Source organism: Scyliorhinus canicula, chromosome 26, assembly GCF_902713615.1.
Source record: "Scyliorhinus canicula chromosome 26, sScyCan1.1, whole genome shotgun sequence".
Taxonomy (NCBI): domain Eukaryota; kingdom Metazoa; phylum Chordata; class Chondrichthyes; order Carcharhiniformes; family Scyliorhinidae; genus Scyliorhinus; species Scyliorhinus canicula.
Window position 1 is genome coordinate 799,985 of NC_052171.1, and position 21,219 is coordinate 821,203.

The following is a 21,219-nucleotide window of genomic DNA, read 5'->3' on the forward strand; positions in this document are numbered from 1 at the left end:
TTCAACCTACTTTCTCAACAGGTAACAATTCAGAGCTGTTTTCAGAGCTATCAATTGGGCAGAAATCAATGACTTAGTCTGGTAGTCTGAGAAGGGGGAATTATTCCATTTTAGTATCTTCAAACTGTTTTTTTTATGCATGTGGGCATCTGATACCAGAAAAATGCACTTCCAAGCTTAGAAGACCAACACAAAAGCAATATCTGAAATAACAGAAAATGCTGGAAATACTCAGGTCAGGCAGCAACTGTGGAGAGATGAAAACATTAACTATGTTTCTCTCGAAAAGGTGTTATTTCCAGCCTTTTCTGGACATCCACAAACTTGTTCTGTTTTCTTTCTTCAACATCCCATTTTCCCCAAGAACTTAGTTCAGCAAGTTGAAGAGCCAAGACTTCGAAACACCCAACAGTATTTGTGTAGGCGAGTGAAAAGCAACGAACCCAAGCTACTGAGTGGGTTGCTGGAGTGGCCCTCCATCTTGGTGGTCTTGAAGATTGAAAATCAGGCTTCTTCATTAACTGGGACCCTTGAACGGGCAGCATGATGGCGCAGTGGTTAGCACTGCTGCCTCACTGCGCCGAGATTCCAGGTTCGATCCTGGCTCCGGGTCACTGTCTGTGTGGAGCTTGCAAATTCTCCCCGTGGGTTTCGCCTCCACAACCCAAAGATGTGCAGGGTAGGTGGATTGACCATGCTAAATTGCCCCTTAATTGTAAAAAAATGAATTGGGTATTCTAAATTTAAAAGAAAACTATGACCCTTGAATAAGAATGAATGCATTTCATACATGCCAAATGTTTTGGAAGTTATAAAAAATGTCTAATCATTCATGTTAATGGAACTGTCATCAACTTCAAGAAATATGAATGATGTTTATGCTTCATTTTGTGCAGAGAGAGCACACAACCCTCAGTCACTTATGTACCATCTGCACGAACCTCACCTCACCTTCGTTCGCTTTATATGCAGATTTTTTTTTAACAAAATAATTTAGAGTAACCAATTCTTTGTTTCCACTTAAGGAGCAATTTAGTGCGGCCAATTCACCGACGTTGCATATCTTTTTGGGTTGTGGGGGGTGAGACCCATGCAGATACGGGGAGAATGTGAAAACTCCACATGGACAGTGACCAGGGGCCAGGATCGAACCCGGGTCCTAAGCGGCGTGAGGCAGCAGTGCTAACCACTGCTCCATCGTGCTGCCCTTTTATGTGCATATTACTGCAGCCGAAAGATGTGCTTGTTAGGTGATTTGGACATTCGGAATTCTCCCTCAGTGTACCCGAACTGGCGTCAGCGCTTGGCGACTAGGGGATTTTCATACTAACTTCATTGCAGTGAGCCGACTTGTGACAATAATAAAGATAATTATTAAGAAAGCTACACGGAAGGAAACCAGCAGAATGTGGCAACTCTGCATGTAGGCTGTCGCCAAGAAAATGTCCTCATGAGCCGCATTCAGAACACAAATGGGCCACATGTGGCTCCCTGGCTGCAAGTTGCCCATCACTAGTGTAAATGGACTACAGAGATTAACTGGCTGATCTGTATAATGAGAGTACAGAACAATGACAAGTTTCCTTCTGCATGGCCAGTCACAGCCACCCTTGCAACTAAACATTTGAAGACAAGCTCATGTGCAGTGTGTCCCAAGTGACTGCTCTACCCGTTTATGTGCCATTAATGAGTCTGGAACATGTGAATCTGCCTGGTTGATATCAGATTACAAAATTTAGTGAAGGGTTGTTGGATTCTTCAGGTTCCAGTGTCACATTTCACCTCAAGAGCCACCACAACGTCACAGAGATTCTGCTTGATCACTGCACATCTGGCAAGCATTCAGACCTTGGCACCTAGAAAACAAGTACCAACGGTTCCTCACAAGTAGCACAAAGTACAAGAGTGCATTCGGACAACCCTGCTAACCAGAATAGCGGCACGGTGGTGCAGTGGTTAGCACTGTTGATTCACGGCACCGTGGATTCGGGTTCTATCACGGCCCTCACCCTCACCAGGTCACCCTCACGACCCAAAGATGTGCAATTTCAGTTGATTGGCCACAATAAATTACCCCTTAATTAGGAGAAAGAAAGAATTGGGTGCTCTAAATTAAATTTATTTTTGCAAAGGAGAAATGTGGACATTTCTCTAATCCCATTTGAAGTCCTGTTCTGGCTTCTTAAGCCAAGCAGTCTGCTTACCCGCACCTTATTTTATGAACTTCAGCCCATCTGCTACTTTTTTGCATCCATAACAGCACAAAAAGCATCAGACCCTGACAGAAACAGTTTGGAGGAGTTCAGGACTGACATGGTCAGGTGCATGATAGTGTGAATCTGATATTAATTTATAAACTAGGTACTTGAGAGAATTACGCTCTTTTCTCTACAATGCATGACAGATTCGGTTGACGAATTGGGAAGAGACTAGTATTTTTTTTTAAATTTAGATTACCAAATCCTTTTTCTCCAATTAAGGGACAATTTAGTGTGGCCAATCCACCTACCCTGCACATCTTTATGTTGAGGGTGAAACCCACGCAGAAACAGGGAGAATGTGCAAACTCCGCACGGACAGTGACCCAGAGCCGGGATCGAACCCGGGTCCTCACCGCCGTGAGGCAGCAGTGTTAACCATTGCACTACCCTGCAGAGAGATTTGTTTTTCAGAAGAAATAATTTGGATGCGTTGGGTCAAATTGCCTGGTCTGTGCTGTGAATTCCATGTTGTTCCTGCTTTCACCATTCCCTTCACATTGTGACTCCAAGTTTGCGAAATGTGTTGCACCTCTGGGTGACCTTCCCTCAAAGCGTCTGCCCTCTTCATTGCTTTATAGATTGACTCGAGCATCACTTGCAAGAATCAGAATGGTGCAGCACGTCATTCCGACAATCATAAAACAATTCAGCACACAAGGTGGCTATTTGGCCCACTGTGCTCATGTCAACTCTTTGTACAACTCATGCCACTTACCTGCCCCTTCCCCATAGCCCCGTGTATTTTCTTTTCAATTTTTCAAATTGTCTTTCAAAGGTTGGTATTGAATCTGCTTCCACCAACCACTCAGGCAATGCATTTCCAATCATAGCCAGAACCACACATTTTTCCAACCCCTCATGTCACCTGCGTACTTTTTGACAATTATCTTGAAATCGGTGCTCTTTGATTAACTTTTCCTCCTGCCACTGGAAGGTTTTCCTCACTTTACGTCTCAAAGCCCCTCCTCATTTTGAATTGATACTATCACTCGGTTGGTTGCTGGGCAGCAGGTGGCATGGACACAGTTCAAGTCTTTGGAACCAGTCGCTACACAGCTGCACAGGCCAAAATTCAGTTTGAGGTATTTCACTAATACTCACCACTTAGTTCGATTAAAAGGTCCTGCTTCTATTTTGAGAATCAACTTGGGAGAGAGAGTTGGTGAAGGATTTTAGACTGTGCTCTGCCACATCCAGCAGCAAATTCATCTGGACAAAAGTAAATGCACACTCCACTGCAAAAAAGATTTTGCAATTCCTCAGATGGATCTGTTGATATCTTTGACGCTCAGTGTGTCATTGCATGACAGATCAGATCCCTATTTTCAGCTAAACCAGCTAACTTCAGCAAGTAGGGAGTGCAGCAATTATCCCCTCAGTGCCTGTGGTGGAAGTGGGCGAGGAGATTTGAGATCCTGATAGGTGACTGTGAATTCAGGTCTGAACCGCACACAAGTGGACAACAGGATGGAAAGAGGATTAGGCTCAGCTGTGTTGCCCTCTGCTCCAGAAACTCTTCTGTTGTTCCATACCAACCCTGTCAACACATAGCCACCATGGCTCAGTGCCTAAGTACACTGCACAGTGTAGCACACTGCCATGCATACCAGCAAGGTCCCTGGTCCACACTGAGCCAGCCAAGCTCAGCTAGAATGTCAACCTGAACATCAACAACAATACTTCAAAAGGAGAAAAGGGAACACCTAACAGTGCTCCCATTCTTCAATACCTAGTTCACCTAGGTAAAAGTACAAGTATAAATGCCACGTCAGGACAGTATCATACCATCCCTGCAGTACATAAGGAGGCAATTCAGCCCGGGTCTACCTGACCCTCTGAAAGAACACCCGATTGTGGCCCAATCCCCCAGCCTATCACTGAAACCCCACCCAGGGACAATGCACCCAACCTGCACATCTTTGGACTGTGGGAGGAAACTGGAGCACCCGGAGAAAACCCACGTACACACGCAAAGCATGTGCAAACTCCACACAAACAGTTGTCCAAGGTCAGAATCAAACTCTGGTCCCTAGCTCTGTGAGACAGCAGTGCTAACCACTATGCCACTGAGCCAGTCAGTTATCAGTTGACTGCTAGCTATCTTAAATCCATCACAGAGCCTTCTTCATTTTCATCCTTCATCTGTACACACGGGAATCCCAGTAACCAGTGGACATTAGAAAAGGGGAGACCTGTCTGCCAAGGCCAGGCATTGCACCTTTAAATCTAGCGAAGATTTCACAGAAGCACCAACCAACAAAACCTGACACGGAAACTTTTTGGACACAACGACAGATGACCAAAAGCAATCAAATGGAAGGATTTCAAGGAACGTCTTATAATAGGAGAGGAAACAGTGAAGCACTGAGTTCATCAGCTGAGATTTGAGGTGCACTAAATTCTGCTGGTTTCCTTCCGTGTAGCTTTCTTCATAATTATCTTTATTATTGTCACAAGTCGGCTTACATTAACACTGCAATGAAGTTAGTATGATGCAAGTCCAGAATTGCAGGAATACAGAGATCTTGAAGCAGGTTACAGAGCCGGAGTGAGAATTGTTTCTAAAATGATTATGATATCTTGCCAGACCCAGAGCCAAACTAGACCCAAAACAATCCAGCAACACAAACCAATCTTGAAAACGTGGTTATCACTTCTTGCTTGTTCATTCCCAGGGCCAGCAGACAGAGAAGCCATGCAATTTTTCTTACAGTCTATGCATCGCAAAAAGAGGCTCAATCAAGTTTTAGAACTAAGAAACAACAATGGCAGAATTGAAGATAGGCTATATTTGTAAAATTAACTTCATACACCTCTTGCTCCATCCTTTCATGCTCTTCAACTCAATCTGTCTTGCAAGCCAACTAATTTTAACAATACTCTTAAAACGTTGTCACAGGGCAGCACGGTGGAGTAGTGGTTAGCACTGCTGCCTCACGGCGCCGAGGACCCAGGTTCGATCCCGGCTCTGGGTCACTGTCTGTGTGGAGTTTGCACATTCTCCCTTGTTTTCGTGGGTTTTGCCCCCCACAACCCAAAGATGTGCACGTTAGGTAGATTGGCCACGTTAAATTGCCCCTTAATTGAAAAAATGAATTGGGTACTCTAAATTATTTTTTTTTTTAAATGCTATAATTTCCTATGTGTCAACTTCTTTCATTCCTCTCAGCTGAGTGCGTGAGTGGACAAGAACAAAATTCAGCCAAGGCTGCCACCACCAACTGGTCAGTCATCGCTGCTGACAAATATCAATGTGCCAATGTTAATTGGGGCAACGATCAGCAAACTGTGATGCCCTCTACTGCCACTAATAAACAAGACTCCAAATTGAAGAATGGAAACAGGGCAGAGGTACCTGCCATCAATGCAGCCAGAATGACAGAGCATGGAATTCCACCCAAGGCTGGTGACCAACAATACTCTCTACACACAATGCCCAGGAACTTGCAGCAACAGGAAAATGCTGTTTGCTTTTCCTATCCTGAATAATTCAGCTTCATTGTACAAGCAAAGGCTCTGGCACAATGGCCACTCGCTGTCCAATTGACAGTGTGTATCAACACAGCTCTGATATTCCTGGGACAAACTCTTGTTTCCTGTCCCAAGTCTCAGAATTCAAGCAGTTTGCTCATACTGATTTTACAGGGAGCATAGCTCAAGTCACTCCTCGCGCACATTTCAAGCTAATAATTTCTCATGGGAAAGTCATGAAGTCAGATGGAGGCAGAGCAAAGTTCTCTTGCTCAAAAAGCACTAACAACTGCAAATTTTCAGCTTTCCACGCGCTGCCCTTGTATTCGCAAGGAATTATCAGCTCAATGACATGATGGAGCCAAATCATTTCACATCAGTACCCTTGCAACGCACTGGAAAGTTAACATTCACTCAGGTGTATTCAAATGCAGGTTCTCTGCATAATTCAATACTAAACAATTTGGTCTTCTCATTTTGGACTCCAAACCAGTTTTTGTATCAGGAGAGACTGCTTGTGTTATTTACCCTCAGTCCCTTTCACAAAGTGGATGTCCCCAAGTCACAATTAGCAGGAACTATTCGCTATATTAATCCAAATGAGTGACTGCCATTTGCCAATAATAAAACTGAGTCAAAATACTGCAAACTCCTTGCACTATTAAGGAAGCCTCTTCAATTAGAGGACAACAGTGTTTGAAGGGAATGTATCATCTAGGGAACTGGAGAGGTAGGAAATAAACAGACCGTGCCAAAACCACCCATATGCCAAACTCAGGAAAACTATTTGTTTTATAAATTTAGAGTAACAATTATTTTTTTTCCCCAATTGCAGGGCAATTTAGCGTGGCCAATCCATCTAGCCTGCACATCTTTGGGTTGTGGGTGTGAAACCCACGCAGACATGGGGAGAATGTGCAAACTCCACACGGACAGTGTGGACAACTATTTTATGATAATAGAACATAGAACATAGAAAAACACAGCACAGATTAAGAACAAATTAATCTATAATCTTTATTGGTGTCACAAGTAGGCTTACATTAACATTGCAATGAAGTTACTGTGAAAAGCCCCTCATCGCCACATTCCAGCGCCTGTTCAAGTACACTGGGGGAGAATTCAGAATGTCCAATTCACCTAACAGCATTTTCATTTTTTCATTTTCATTTCAGCACGTCTATCGGGACTTGTGGGAGGAAACCGGAGTACCTGGAGGAAGCCAACGCAGACACAGGGAGAACATGGCAGACTCCCCACAGACAGTGACCCAAGCCGCAAATCGAACCCCGGTCCCTGGCGCTGTGAAGCAACAGTGCTAACCACTGTGCTACCGTGCCTCCCATTAGAGTGATAACTGCACCAGGAAATTAAAACAAACCTCAGCCCAGCTACATTAAGATATATTTCTGATGCCGTTCACATCTGACTCAGTCTTGCACGAAAGAAAATATGCCGTTATGTTTCTTTTTGCATTTATGAATGCAGAGTTAAAAATAAAGAAAAATTAATTGCATGTGGAAAGTTAATGGGCAGTGGAGCTAGAGACATTGCTCTTCTTACCCAATGACTGCCCAAGCATACTTTGCAGCAGGGAGCCACTGATCATTTCTAATTCCTCGGACCAAAAGCTAATTTGCACTTCAATAGCTGTCCGACAATCAGCTAGCACAATCCAATGTAGAGCTCTTGGCTCCACCTACTCATCTTAGAACCAAATAAATCCGTACAGCAAAGCACAATGAGTTTGCTAATGCAGACCAAACCACCAACACTACAACTAAAATGGAATTTCTCTATCCGAAGCTATACTCATCTGTGCACCAGTACTACTGGCGCTCCCATTAACTCAATGTGATATTCCATTCAAAAAAGATACATGGCCAGTGCAGCAGGATGCCACTTTATGTTCCTAATTTCGGCCTGAAAATTGGTCACTTCCACATCAGCAAGCACCTGATAACACAGCGGATAGAAAAAAGTGCTCTTCAAGTGCGGCACGGTGGCACAGTGATTAGCACTGCTGCCTCACTGCGCCAAGGACCCTGGTTCAATTTAGCCTTGGGTGACTGTCTGCCGTTTGCACATTCTCCCCTTGTCTGCATGGGTTTCTTCCAGGTGCTCCAGTTTCCTCCCACAACCCAAACATGGGCAGGTTAGGAGAATTGGCCATGCTAAATTGCCCCTTTGTGTCCAAAGATATGCAAGTGAGGTTGGATTACAGAGTTAGGGAGTGGGCCATGGGAGGTTGCTAGTTCGGAGGGTCAGTGCAGCCTTTATGGGCTGAATGGCCTCTTCTGTACTGTGGAGGGGTTCTGCAGTCCCAAGTCATTTCATCTGACTCACCAAATTCAGTTTCAGGTCCTATTTTGCCAAGAAACAAAGTAAAATGATTCACACTTGAGAAATTAACTTTACCTGCTTATTTGGTTTTCCCACCATTTCTCCATATACTAGAAGCACCAACAATACAGGATCTTTCCAAGGCACCAGCAGCCATCTGATACGTGGTTTGAACAACTTACATGAACAAAGCACCTTTAACAAATTCTCAGCATGCTCGGCGATGTTTGACTAAGTGTCAGCAAGTGATTTAACATGGGAAGCCTCAACAGCTCAATCTGATCTTTCTATCCCTGATCATTGGGCAGTATTCAGGGCCAAGCGGTGAATTCAATTTCCTTCCTTCAAGCTCAAGGACATGAAAGCTAATTGGCAGATCCTCAACTGCCAAACTGGCCAAGATCAATACTTGAATCTGGGGCTTACCTGGTCCACATGATGCAGCAAAATATCACACCCCAGTTCACAAATGAACTTTTAAAGAAGCTTGTCACACCAGGTATGTTGACCACACCTAGAATAATTTGCTGAGGAAGGTTTTACAAACATGCCTGTGGGTTCTCAGTGGTCCTCATCCATTTAAAATGTCCCACTGATTTTCTGGAACATTTAATCTTGCAACCAAGATGCCTTCACTCAACTCCAATTCCATCAGGTCTTCATGCACAGGACTCGGTACATGCACAGGAAGCAGTAGGTGAACCAATTTAGTCTTCTGCCAATCCTACCCCAGAACTACAACCACCTCCCCCATCGGCCAACTAAGTGCACCAAGCCATGCAATTTGATTGCAGTTAGGGCACAAAAAATGACCGAGGGGCAAGCCTGATGACACTGAGCATTAAACATCCAAGCAGGTCAGCTCCACTTACCCGCCTACTCACCATAACCCTTCATTTGTTTCGTAATAATATAATAATAATCACTTATTGTTACAAGTAGGCTTCAATGACGTTACTGTGAAAAGCCACTAGTCACCACATTCCGGCACCTGTTCGGGGAGGCAGGTACGGGAATTGAACCTGCGCTGCTGGTCTTGTTCTGCATTACAAGCCAGCTGTTTAGCCCACTGTGCTAAACCAACCCCCTTCATGTTCAAAAATCTATCTTTGCCTTAAAAACATTCAACAAGGAGCCTCAACTGTTTCACTGGGCAGGGAATCCCACAGATTTACAACTCTTTGGGTGAAGAAGTTCCTCCTCAGCTCAGTCTTAAACCTGCTCCCCCTTATTTTGAGGTTATGTCCCCTAGTTCCAGTTTCACCCACCAGTGGAAACAACCTCCCTGCTTCTATCTTATCTATTCCCTTCATATTTTTATATGTTTCTATAAGATCGCCCCTCATTTTGCTAAATACTAAGAGTACAGTCCCAGTCTGCTCAGTCTCGCCTCATAAGCCAATCCTCTGAACTCCGGAACCAACCTAATGCATCTCCTATGCAACCCCTACAGTGCCAGTACATCCTTTCTTAACTCAGGTGACCAAAGCTGTACACAGTACTCCAGGTGTGGCCTCACCAACACCCTATACAGCTGCAACATAACCTCCCTGTTTTTAAACTCCATCCCTCTAGCAATGAAAGACCAAATTCCATTCGCCTTTTTCATTACCTGCTACACCTGCAAACCAACGTTTTGCAATTCATGCACATGGACACCTAGGTTACTCTGCACACAGCATGCTGCAATTTTTTACCATTTAAATATAGTCCATTTCGTTGTTATTCCTCTCAAAATGGATGACCTCATTTACCGACATTGTTTTGAACATTGCTGTTTTTTTGCATATAACCTGACATATGAATCACAAGCCATCCTACAAAATTTGGCTCCATATTAAAGAGTTAAAAACTTGGAAGCAAAGCCGTTGACTTTGGAGGTTGGATTCCGGCCTTGGGTGAATGTACAATTTGCACCTTCTCCCTTTGTCTGCATGGGTTTCCTCCGGGTTTGCCAGTTTCCTCCCATAGTCCAAACATGTGCAGGTCAGGTGGATTGGCCATTATTAATGCACAGGGTTATGAGGCTGAGGAGTGGGCCAGTTTGTGTGTTCTTTCGGAGGGTAGGTGCAGGTGGCCTAATTCTGCCTTGTCGGGGTTCTGCGGAGTCTAACACACGCAGAAACAACACCAAAGGGGCTTTTTCCGGTGGCCAAAATCTCCTTGGACAAAGCACCCCCAATCTTCAGTGTCTCACCATGTCTAGCAGGAAACTAATATTCTAAATTTCCTGACTTTTACTGAACTTCGAGCCGGCATCATCCAGAACTGAGGATAATGCAAGGTCCCAGGACAAGGCACCATATCCAGAGATGCACCACTCTACCAGAACTGGCCTTTTCCAGAATGAGGTAGGTTCCTTAAGGAAGGTTCACAAGTTGGTCTTGAGTCCACAAATGCATAAATCCAAGGTTCAGGATGGCTGGCCAACAATCAGTGTGCAAAGTTTAGCTATCGGGAAAGGGATTTTACTTTTGACAGATTCAGTCTAGGTTTGCCCAAGTTAACTGGACACTTCTACATGTACAGTAATCACGTGTTATTATTTCACAGGATGTGTGCATCGGAGGCAAGGCTACCATTTATTGCCCATTCCTAATTGCCCATGAGAAAGGAGTGGTGAGCCACCTTTGCAGTCCATCTGGCGTGGGAATACCTGCAGTGCCATCAGGGAGTTAGTGCAGGATTTTGACCCAGAGTGTGAAGGAACGGCGATAACATTCCACATTCAGCGTCAGATGGGGTTGCAGGAGAACTTGCAGGTAGTGTTCCCATGCACCTGCAACCTTGCCCTTCCAGTGGGAGAGGTTGTAGTTTTGGAAGATGCTGTCTGACAGGCCCTGGTGTGTCTCTGTGGTGCATTGTTAATGGTGTACAATTCTGCCACTGTACGTCAGTGCTGAAGAGGGAGAACTTTTGAGGCAATGGATAGGGTGCCAGTCAAGCAACTGCTTTGTCCCAGATGGCGTCTCGTCTGTTGTTGGAGATGCGTTCACCCGGTTGAGTGGATAGTATTCCATCACAGTCCTGATTTGTGCCTGGTAGATTGTGGGCAGGCTTTGAGGAGTTAGGAGGACAGGTACTCACAGCAGAATTTCCAGCCTCTGACCTGCTCCTGACATCACAGGATTTAAATGGCTGGTCAACGCCAACTTTCCAGGATGTTTATAATGGGGGATTCAGCCATAGTCATGCATTGAATGTCATGGGGAAACAGTCAGGTTCTCTCTTGTTGGAGATGATCATTGCCTGGCACTTGCTCAGCATGTAACACAATGGTAATTTGCTTAATTGCACTGTAACTTTCACATAGTTTAATCCCAGGAATTGGCAGAGACTTTGAGTAAGTATTTTGTACATATGAAGACACAAAATACATCCCAAGAGCAATAGGAAAGCAGGGGGCTGTGAGGGAAGCAAAGAGAGGGAAGAACTTGAAACAATAATTGTCATGAAAAAAAGTACGCTGAAAATTACCTGTGCTAAAGACTGACAAGTGTCCTGTACCTGATGGCCTACATCCAAAAGGTATAAAAAGGAAGTTGCTGCACAGATTGTGGATGAACTGGTGCAATCCTCCACAATTCCCCACATTCTGTAAAGATTCCAATCATTTGGCAAATCACAAATCTGAGACTCCTACTCAAGAAATTAGGGAGACATCAAGTTGGAAACTACAGGCCACTTCGCCTCACATCTGTCAATCACAAAATGCTAGGACCCATTATTAAAGAGGTAGCAGCATGACATTTAGAAAATCATAATATAATTAAGCAGTCAACATCATTTTATAAAAAAGGAAATGACGTTTAACAAATTTATTAAACTTCTTTCAGGATGTAACAAACGGACAACTCAAAACAGGAGATGGAGTGCATTTATATTTCCAAATGGCATTCAACAAGGTGCCACATGATAGGAGATCACTGCGTTGAGGGCGATAGATTGGCAAGCATTGTAGATTGGTTTTCAGGTTGGCAAACTGTAATCAGTGGAGTGTCACAGAGATCAGTGCTGGGGCCTCAACTGTGACCTACATTAACGACTTGGATCAAAGGACCAACTTTTGTGCTGCCAAATTTCCTGATGATACAAAGATAGGTAGGAAAGCGAGTCGTGAGGAGGATACAAAGAGGTTGTAATGGGCTAGAGATATAGCGAGTGGCCAAATTGATTGCAATTTTTTAAAACATGAGGCATACCTAAATATATGAATATTCGAATTCGGAGCAGGAGCACATATTTAAAGATTTTGCTTCCACTGTCTTTTGGAGAAAGTTCCAGAGACACTTAACCATCAGAAAAAACATTTCTCCTCACCTCTGTCTCAAATGAATGACCACTTATATTTAAACAGTGACCCCTAATTCTAGATTCTCCCACAAGAGGAATCATCTTCTCCGCAACCACCATGTCGATACCCCTCAGAATATTAAAGGTTTCCATCAAGACACCCCGACTTAAATACTAGTGGATACTAACATAACCTCCCCAACCCTTCTTCATAAGAAAACCCGCCTGTTCCTGATGGGTGTGGCACATGTAAGAGCTGCTTCTTACATATTTACATCTTTCCTAAAATAAGGAGACTAATACTGTACAAAATATTACAGATGTGTTCTCACCAATGTCCTGTAGTCTCACCAATGCCCAGTATAAGTGAAGCATAACCTGCCTACTTTTGTGATCAGTTCCTCTCACAATAAATTAGAACAATTGCTTGCTGTACCTGCATAGTAGCCTTTAGTGATTCATATGCTGGGACATCCAGATTCTGCCACACCTTAGAGCTCTGCAATTTCGCACTATTTAGATAAGCAGCTTTTTTATTCTTCTTGCCAAAAAGGACAATTTCCTATTTGCCCACATTATACTTAGTTTGCCAGATTATTGCCCATAAACTTAATCTACAATCTATGTCCCTTTGTAGCTTCCAATCATCCTCCTCACGATTTACTTTCCTATCTAACTTTCGCATCAACTAATTTAGCAACCATACTTCAGTCCCTTCGTCCAAGTCATTTATATGAGATCAAGGTGGTGGCACAAGGCACAATGGTTAGCACTGCTGCCTACGGCACTGAGGACTCGGGTTCGATCCCGGCCCCAGGTCACGGTCTGTGTGGAATTTGCATATTCCCCCGTGTCTGTGTGGGTTTCGCCCCCACAACCCAAACATGTGCAGGGTAGGTGGACTGGCCATGCTAAACTGTCCCTTAATTGGAAAAAATTTATTGGGTGCTTTAAATTTTTTTTTTTTAAATTGTATGATATCAAAAAGGTTGAGGGTCCAGCACTGATCCATGTGGCATACCACTCATCACATCCTGCCAAACAGAAAAAGGCCAATTTACGCTCTGGAAAGAAGAACAGAAAAGCAGGGGTTGCATGTAAATGCAGAGAGACTGCAGAATTCTGCAGTACAGGAGGGACTTGGTGTCACTGTACATGAATCACAAAGTGTTAACGTTGTTCTGGGTCAGGGTTTAGAGAACCCCAAAGTATATCATGGAGTTCACCTGACCCACAACTTTTAATAGATTGTGGGATGGGGAGCACACGGCCCACTCGACAGGTGTGGTACAGCAGAAATGGAAAAGTATTTTTTAAAGCAAAACAATGTTTATTCTATGAACTCAAGTGAACCTTTTTAAAACATACAGTGAGCATCTTAACAACCATCAATTCAAATACAACCCCCACAAAGAATACAACACTAAGTAATCCTTAATAACTTCTCAAACAACATCCAGAAGACAAAAAAAAAACATCTTTTAACAGAAGCACATTAGGTTTACATTCACTACTGAGAACATTTATAATTCTGAATTCACCAAATGATCAAGAGATAGTCTTTTCATGGCAGAGATCAACAATACACCTGCTCTGTCTGGCTTCAGCTCCAACACTGAAAACAAAACTAAAGCACACCCTGCAGCAAACAGCCTAAAACGAAAGTAGAAAGCTGAAAATAGCCCAGCTCCACCCACACTCTGACATCACTGATAAACACCTATTTCTTAAAGGTACTCTCACATGACAACAGGTCAATACAGCAAGCAATTTGGGAGGCAAATAAAGTGTTGGCCTTTATTGCAATATAGGTGAAGAACATAACTTGGGATGTCGGGTGGAATGGTGGCGCAGTGGTTAGCACTTCTACCTCATGGCACTGAGGACCTGGGTTCGATTCCAGCCCCGAGTCAGTGTGTGTGGAGTTTGCACATTCCCCCCCATGTTTGCCTGGGTTTCACCCCCACAACCCAAAGGTGTACAGGTTAGGTGGATTGGCCACACTAAATTGCCCCTTAGTGGGAAAAAAATGAATTGGGTACTTGAAATTGTTTTTTTAAATACTAAGTTGGGACGTTTTGTTACAACTGTACAGCAGCACGTTGGTCAGACTACGTACAATTTTAGTATACTCACTTGATGGATACTCTTCTATTGGAAGCATTTCAAAAAAGGTTCACTAAACCAAATCCTGGGATAGAGGGGTTATCTTATTGGGAAAGAGTGGGCTGAAACTCACTGAGGTTAAGCTGCAAAGGTGATATTTTTGCAAAACAAAATTCTGAGGAGGCACAATAGGGTGAATGCTCAGAGAACAGTTCCACTTGTGGAGAAAGTTGGAACTCAGGGATTGTTCCAAAATATAGGGTCGCATATTTCAGACAGAGATGAGGATGAATTGTCTTCTAAAAAGGGACTTGCAAATTCTCTTCCCCAGGGAGAAGCAGTGGCCTGCAGTGCAGGAGGCCATTCCACCCGTCAGGTCTGCACCAACCCTTCAAAAGAGCACTCTAACCATGTCCACCCCACCCTATCCCTTTAAGCCCATAACCTAACCTGCACTTCCCTGGACACAAGGGGCAATTTATCATGGCCAATCCACCAAATCTGCACATCTTTGGACTGTGGAGGAAACCGGTGCACTCGGAGTAATCCCACACAGACATGGGGAGGACGTACAAAGTCCACACAGTCACTCAGGGCCAGAATTGAGCCCAGGTTCCTGGCACTGTGATGCAACAGTGCTAACCACTGCACCATCCTGGCATCCAATTTATTCGTGTGGCATAATCAAAGTGAGTTGGACAAATCATTGATCAACATGGGAGTTTAGTTATGAGGAGCTGGCGTTAAAATGCAGTTAAGACCACAATCAGATCAGCAATCATTGTACTGAATTGGACATCCAGGCACAATGCCTATTCCTGCCCTAATTTCCGATGCTCTGCCGAGGTTTTGCCATGCTCTCAGCTGTTGCAGCACCTTGATGCAATCGGAAAACACGTTGCTCTCTGGTCAAAATTTTCTGCGAAACAGGACAATCTGCACTTGTACTGTCTGCATCTAATTTCATCCTTGCCATCACACGTTCCTCCCCGACCAGGTTCTCATGAGGTACCTAAATTTGGGGAGAACTGTGAATGCACCTCGGAGTCCCTCTCCTAATGAAAAGGCACTGACCGCTTTCTAGACCTCGGATGAAGGACCGGGTTCCGTTGTGATGTCACCTCACTCCTTCAAAAGGTTCACAAGGCACCCAACAATTATGGATTAGAATTATCACTCAGAAAAACACTTGCACCTGTGAAACACACCCCAGGGAGAAATTAGCATTTTAAAAGGTAAGGGAGGAAAAGAAAGGCAGAGAAAAATGCTTCTGCACAGGCTTGCTATTTATTTGCCTTCTATAACAGAGCAACATGGTATTGAACATATTTCACCTGGTGAAATATCATCAGGAGTTTGACCAAAAGTTGTTGTTGGTTTTTCAATTCACTCGTCAGGAACAGACGTTATTTTCTTACTGGAACACTGACTAGAAGCAGCTGTGGGTCCTGCCCAACTTTAATCCCTTTATATTGCACACAAATTAAAATAGTGTTTTTATTTTCCTTGGCTCCTTATACAATGGAACCTGCCCAGTTTACATCATGGGGAGGATTTCATGTATTTATGGTTTAGCACAGTGGGCTAAATCACTGGCTTGTTAAAGAGAACAATGCCAGCAGCGCAGGTTCAATTCCCATACCAGCCTCCCCGAACAGGCGCCGGAATGTGGCGACTAGCGGCTTTCACAGTAACTTCATTGAAGCCTTCTCGTGACAATAAGCGATTATTATTTTTATTTCAAAATACCAATGCAAAGAGGCATTGCTTTTTCAAATTTGTTCATATGGAGGAACCTCCCCTCGTATCCCCTCCACGACTGCAACCAAAAGAAAACCAAACCCACACACATGCATGTTAGCTACCAGGAGCTCACACTTGGCCCAAGACAGCATGCCAACTTGAATCAGAAATTGGTCAGACAAACCTCCTCAAAATGAAATGAATGAATGAAAATGAAATGAATGAAAATGGCTTATTGTCACGAGTAGGCTTCAAATGAAGTTACTATGAAAAGCCCCTAGTCGCCACATTCCGGCGCCTGTTCGGGGAGTCTGTTACGGGAATCGAACCGTGCTGCTGGCCTGCTTTCAAAGCCAGCGATTTAGCCCAGTGCTAAACGGAATGAAAACAAGATATTAATTGTCACCAGTCACCCTGCTCAAGTCCTCAACAATCCAGTGTATCACGTAATTGTCACAGGTCTGTGCTAGCAGTCGGGGTCGAGCATAAACGTGAATATCATATTGTTAACAGGGAACAGCCAAGTGAGTAATCAGTTCCTTTGACAGCCAGCACAGGACACACACCTTCACCAGGAAGCAGATAACACTCCAGCTTTGCTATAATGGGACAACTAAACTGGAATGCAGAGAAGATAACCCCATAACAGCAGTGCGAGGAGGTTGTCACATTCCTTTGCAGACAATGAAGAAGGACATGAATAGCTTAAATATCCTGAAGTTATATTTTATACAAAGCATTCTCGGCAAATATATTGCATGACTTAATACCATGTCAAAGGTACGGACTGCCTCTTTGCCATGGAGCATTCCCTTCCTGGGAGCCCAAAGAGCAATTGCCAGAAATTATTTCACTACAGGTGCCTTCAATGTAAAACTCAATCTTGTTCTCATTCATAATAAGCAAGCCCTTTCCAAAACATGTCGCTCAATAATGAGCAGGAGCAAGAACCCGGACTAAGTCTAGATTCCCTTCCTGAACCAAGGTTCACTGAGGCTATCTGCATCACCTGTAAAATTGGCTAACTCACACAGACCAAAAACTGAACGTGGAAACTACTTGATCTGCATGTTTCACATCATGCCAAGTAGGGTATTTTCCCAGCAGATATCACTGACACCTTTATGAAGTTGTAAAGCTTAAAACTCAGTCACAACCTATTGCCATGGTTACAACTACTCTTTTTCAGGGACACTCATTGCCAATCTTCAACAGTTAACACCTTCCTAAGTAACTGCAATTTAGATTTCTGCCACCAGGAAGTAGCTCACACTGCCAACCATTGCAACCATTAGAGCAATCTTACCTGGCAGAAAGAGGTACATTGACCATGTTTAAAACTTGGCTGCAGCAAATTTCTCCTCTGAACACATTCACTTTATGTTTATGTGGGTTAACCGTGTGATCAGAAGCCCAAGACATCTGAGCACTTCATTAACCAGGTCTGGAAGCATTTTAATTTTTCTCCATGTTTTGTTAGTGAATCCCGCTCCCTTTCAGTCCAGAGTCTGGTTGGTATATTGGGTTACACCAACAGGTCAGAGTTGCTTCATAAACATCACTGCATAGACTCAGAAATGCAGCACGGGCGAGGTAGCATCACACAGAGCACTCGCCAAAACGATGCAACAATATGCAGCATAACTTGAGCACCAATATTTCAGCGCTATGTTTTGTGTCCCAAACTACCTCATAAATAACATGGTGAAATCACGTACTGACAGCATTTAATTACAACAATCTTATAAGATACCTCAAGTTGATAACACCCAGCAATGCTGATCATTTTTCGGTCTTTGCATTGGTACAGTTAATCTAATCTCTTCGATATAACTGAAGCGCATTTTGCAGATCAGAGTGCAGAGCCTGTAAAGGTAAGCCAAAGGTACTCCTTCCAACGACCTGTTTTAAGCACTGTCAGCAAGATTTCAAATAAGGTGCAAGAAATAATGTGCATAAAATGTTTGTATTTGGGTTTAATTGAACTGCCTGTTAAGTTTCGCCTCTTTGATAAGTTACAATGAGTCTCAAAGTCATCTCAAACTGCAAGCATCGAATGTTGGTCAGTGCAGGCCTGTCACTAATGGCAGCAGCAGTTTGAAGAGATGACTTAAAACATCACCCAGCATGAAGAGATGCTGGTTTTGGTATGTTTATTTCCTCCTTCAATGCTTTTGTGTCCATAGCTCTCACTGCTATCCAAAAATATGCTTCATAACAACAGATAATCGACAGGTTGTTTGGATGGATGATTGTAGCCAACACAGATGTTCTATTTAAGAAACAGCAAGATTGTTAGGTTGGTGCTCAGGAGGACATTGAGCAAGTGGGTCAAAAGGATTCCTTTATCAGAATCCACCTGGCAGCCCCGATATTAAAACACTGGTATCCCAGCACGTAAATAAGCCAGATGTCCGCACACATCAATAAATGCAAATTAACAGCTGTACTCTAACAGACAGAATGCCTCGCATCAGAACCAAGGACTCAGTACTTTCCCCATAATAACACTTGTCACTTTGTTCAGTCTGCTGCTGAATTGTGCACCACCCCAGGACCAAAGCATAAACTCCTGCCTGACACAGGCACAGGACTGAATGGATGTTAAAAATCTCCATCATTCCTTCCAGAATACTGGAAAGATTCCTCGCAATCAAAAATGATGCGAGTCTTAAATTCACACATCACTTCACTTCTACTTCAAACACTGAAGGCCAATAAACATAATTGTATATTTGCACAGGATATGGAAACACAATGAGGCCTCAGCACATTTGAGAATGTTTGATACTCCATTTAACAGATCAATTTAACAGAAGCCTCTTGGAACTTCATATACTCCGGGCACCACATAAAACTATATTGACAGATTGAAACCAGTGTCATCACCCAGCTTATTTCTCGTATACATACTCACTCTCTGTGTGGGCTGTGCAATGCATTTTAAATTACCACCAGCCCAATAAGACATTGCAATCACCAGGGCTTCAGCCTGGTGTCTCACAAAATGCCCACTGACACAGCCCAAGTTGGAAAAACAGAATATGATGTGTTGTATGGTACAAAGTGTTACCACACTATAGTTCCACAACAATCATCACATTCTACTAAAACTGGAATGACAGTGCCTCGTGGGTGCACAAACCAAATAATCTACATATATTCCAGTAGTTATAACCAATACTCAATTTTGAAACTTACAATTTATTCATCCAATACATCAGCTTGGAGATCTATTTGAAACCTTGTAACAGTCCATGAGAACCAATGTCCAGGATCTTCACTTCCATGTGAGTTATTTTTTGATAGACTACCTTGCCATACAGAAAATCTAAGGGACAGCAAAAACAACAAAAATGCTGTTGCTTTTCACTGATCAGAATTTTACAACCCCAGTTAATTCAACCTGTACAAAATGAAAATGGGAGGAGTACAGAGTGTGTCACACAAATGCCTCGAGTCCACGACAGGAAGCGTTTTAGTCACTTTAGTTCTACTTCTTCAGCTGAAGGCCGATTGTATTTCATATCACTCAACTGTTAAGTGAAAATCACAAACCATTCTCAAGATGGTACATTTAACAATGAATTAATATTTCTCAGCCATGCATAATATCCACAAAATAAATCTGATTCATACTGAGCTGCTGAATGCTGTACTTCCTCCCACCATCAACCAACATATAAAACCAGCATATTAAAAAAATCTCAGGGCGCATTTAGGTTAATTTCCAAATAATTAATTGGTACATCTGTTGAATCTCACCAAGCACTTCCATCATCAAAAATTGGGAATCGCAGACAAAAAAAATCTACCAAGAAAACTGCAACAGACGCTTTAATCTTCAAAAAAATACCCAGACCATAAAACACCAGTGCAGAAAGCAATGAAACCAGGGATTTGGGGGCGGGAGGGCAACGAGAGGAAACAAGGAAAATATAAATTGTCCTTTTTACCTTCTGCAACATCGTCGTCTATAGCCCCTTTCACCTGAGAGAAACACCACTGAATGTCATTGCCACCACTTCCAACTCCTGAATGAATGGAGGGAAAAAATTAATAACATGCATTGAATAATTTAAAAAATGAAACTATACATTCATTAAAGGGTGTGGAGGTGTAGGTGGTGAGACACTGAAAGGTCTCTCCAGCCTCAGACTGGGTCTCATTGATTTAAAAATAATTGAACACACTAGACTCCAGGAATTGTAAATTATTATTTATGCTGTTGAAGGCTTTGGTCCCTCCCAGGCTGCTTTCCTGCCCCTTTCCTTCACTCTGTGCAGGAATGAGTTCAGCATTCAGGCCTTGAAGGGATGGGGAGGTAGAGGGGGACGGGACAGAGAGCGGAAATTTGACTTTATATTTAAAACCAAACCCAGAACCAAAGGGGCTGATGGAGAGGGGGGGGGGGGGGGGGGGGGGGGGAGCGTTCACTCCCACTTGCGTTTCTTCATTTTCCCCTGCTCGAATCCTCACCTGCCATGGCGGAAGCGGCTGGAAATGGAGGGAGCAGGCGTTCGCGCAGTGCCCAAGGATGAGGCCGGAGCTGCAAGCGGACAGGCCGGGCTGCACTGGCTGAGGATGGCGGCGGATTGGTTTCGGATGGAGCTGCTGTGCCCTCCCCCGCTCTCTGAGCCCTTCAAAATGGCGGCGCGCCCGCCCCGGCCATCTTCCGATGACGTCATGGCAGCGGGAAGGGAGGGGGCCGAGCAGGAGCAAGGGGGCGGAGCCGGGGGCGGGGCCAGCTGCCTGCCCACAGCACTGCCTCAGTCTCCCATCAGATGCAACATTCCTGCATTGACAGCGATCTCCCTCCTTTCCATTATGTTATTTTCCCGGCTTTGCTTCTGCAAATTTCCAAATCCCACTCGCCCCACTGACCTGCATTGTTTCCCCATCCGGTCATGCGTCATTTAAATTAAAATCTCATCCTCCCTTTCAAATTCCTCCCCTTCCCTCTGTGATCCCCTCCAACCCTCTGCAATCTCAACACTCCTCT

The 21,219-nt window shown here is 43.8% G+C and overlaps 1 protein-coding gene across 1 annotated transcript in view; it reads right to left on the reverse strand.

The window, feature by feature from the left end:
* The window catches only part of LOC119957320 (serine/threonine-protein phosphatase 2A 55 kDa regulatory subunit B alpha isoform), an 88,672-nt gene extending 67,764 nt beyond the window's left edge, over positions 1 to 20,908 (reverse strand). Inside the window, exons 1-2 of the mRNA XM_038785203.1 lie at positions 20,697 to 20,908; positions 20,174 to 20,251 (exon numbers count right to left, since the gene is read on the reverse strand). Coding sequence (XP_038641131.1) covers positions 20,174 to 20,251; positions 20,697 to 20,703 — 85 coding nt within the window. The 5' untranslated portion in view covers positions 20,704 to 20,908. The remainder of the gene's footprint in view (positions 1 to 20,173; positions 20,252 to 20,696) is intronic.
* Between the last annotated feature and the right edge of the window lie 311 nt (positions 20,909 to 21,219).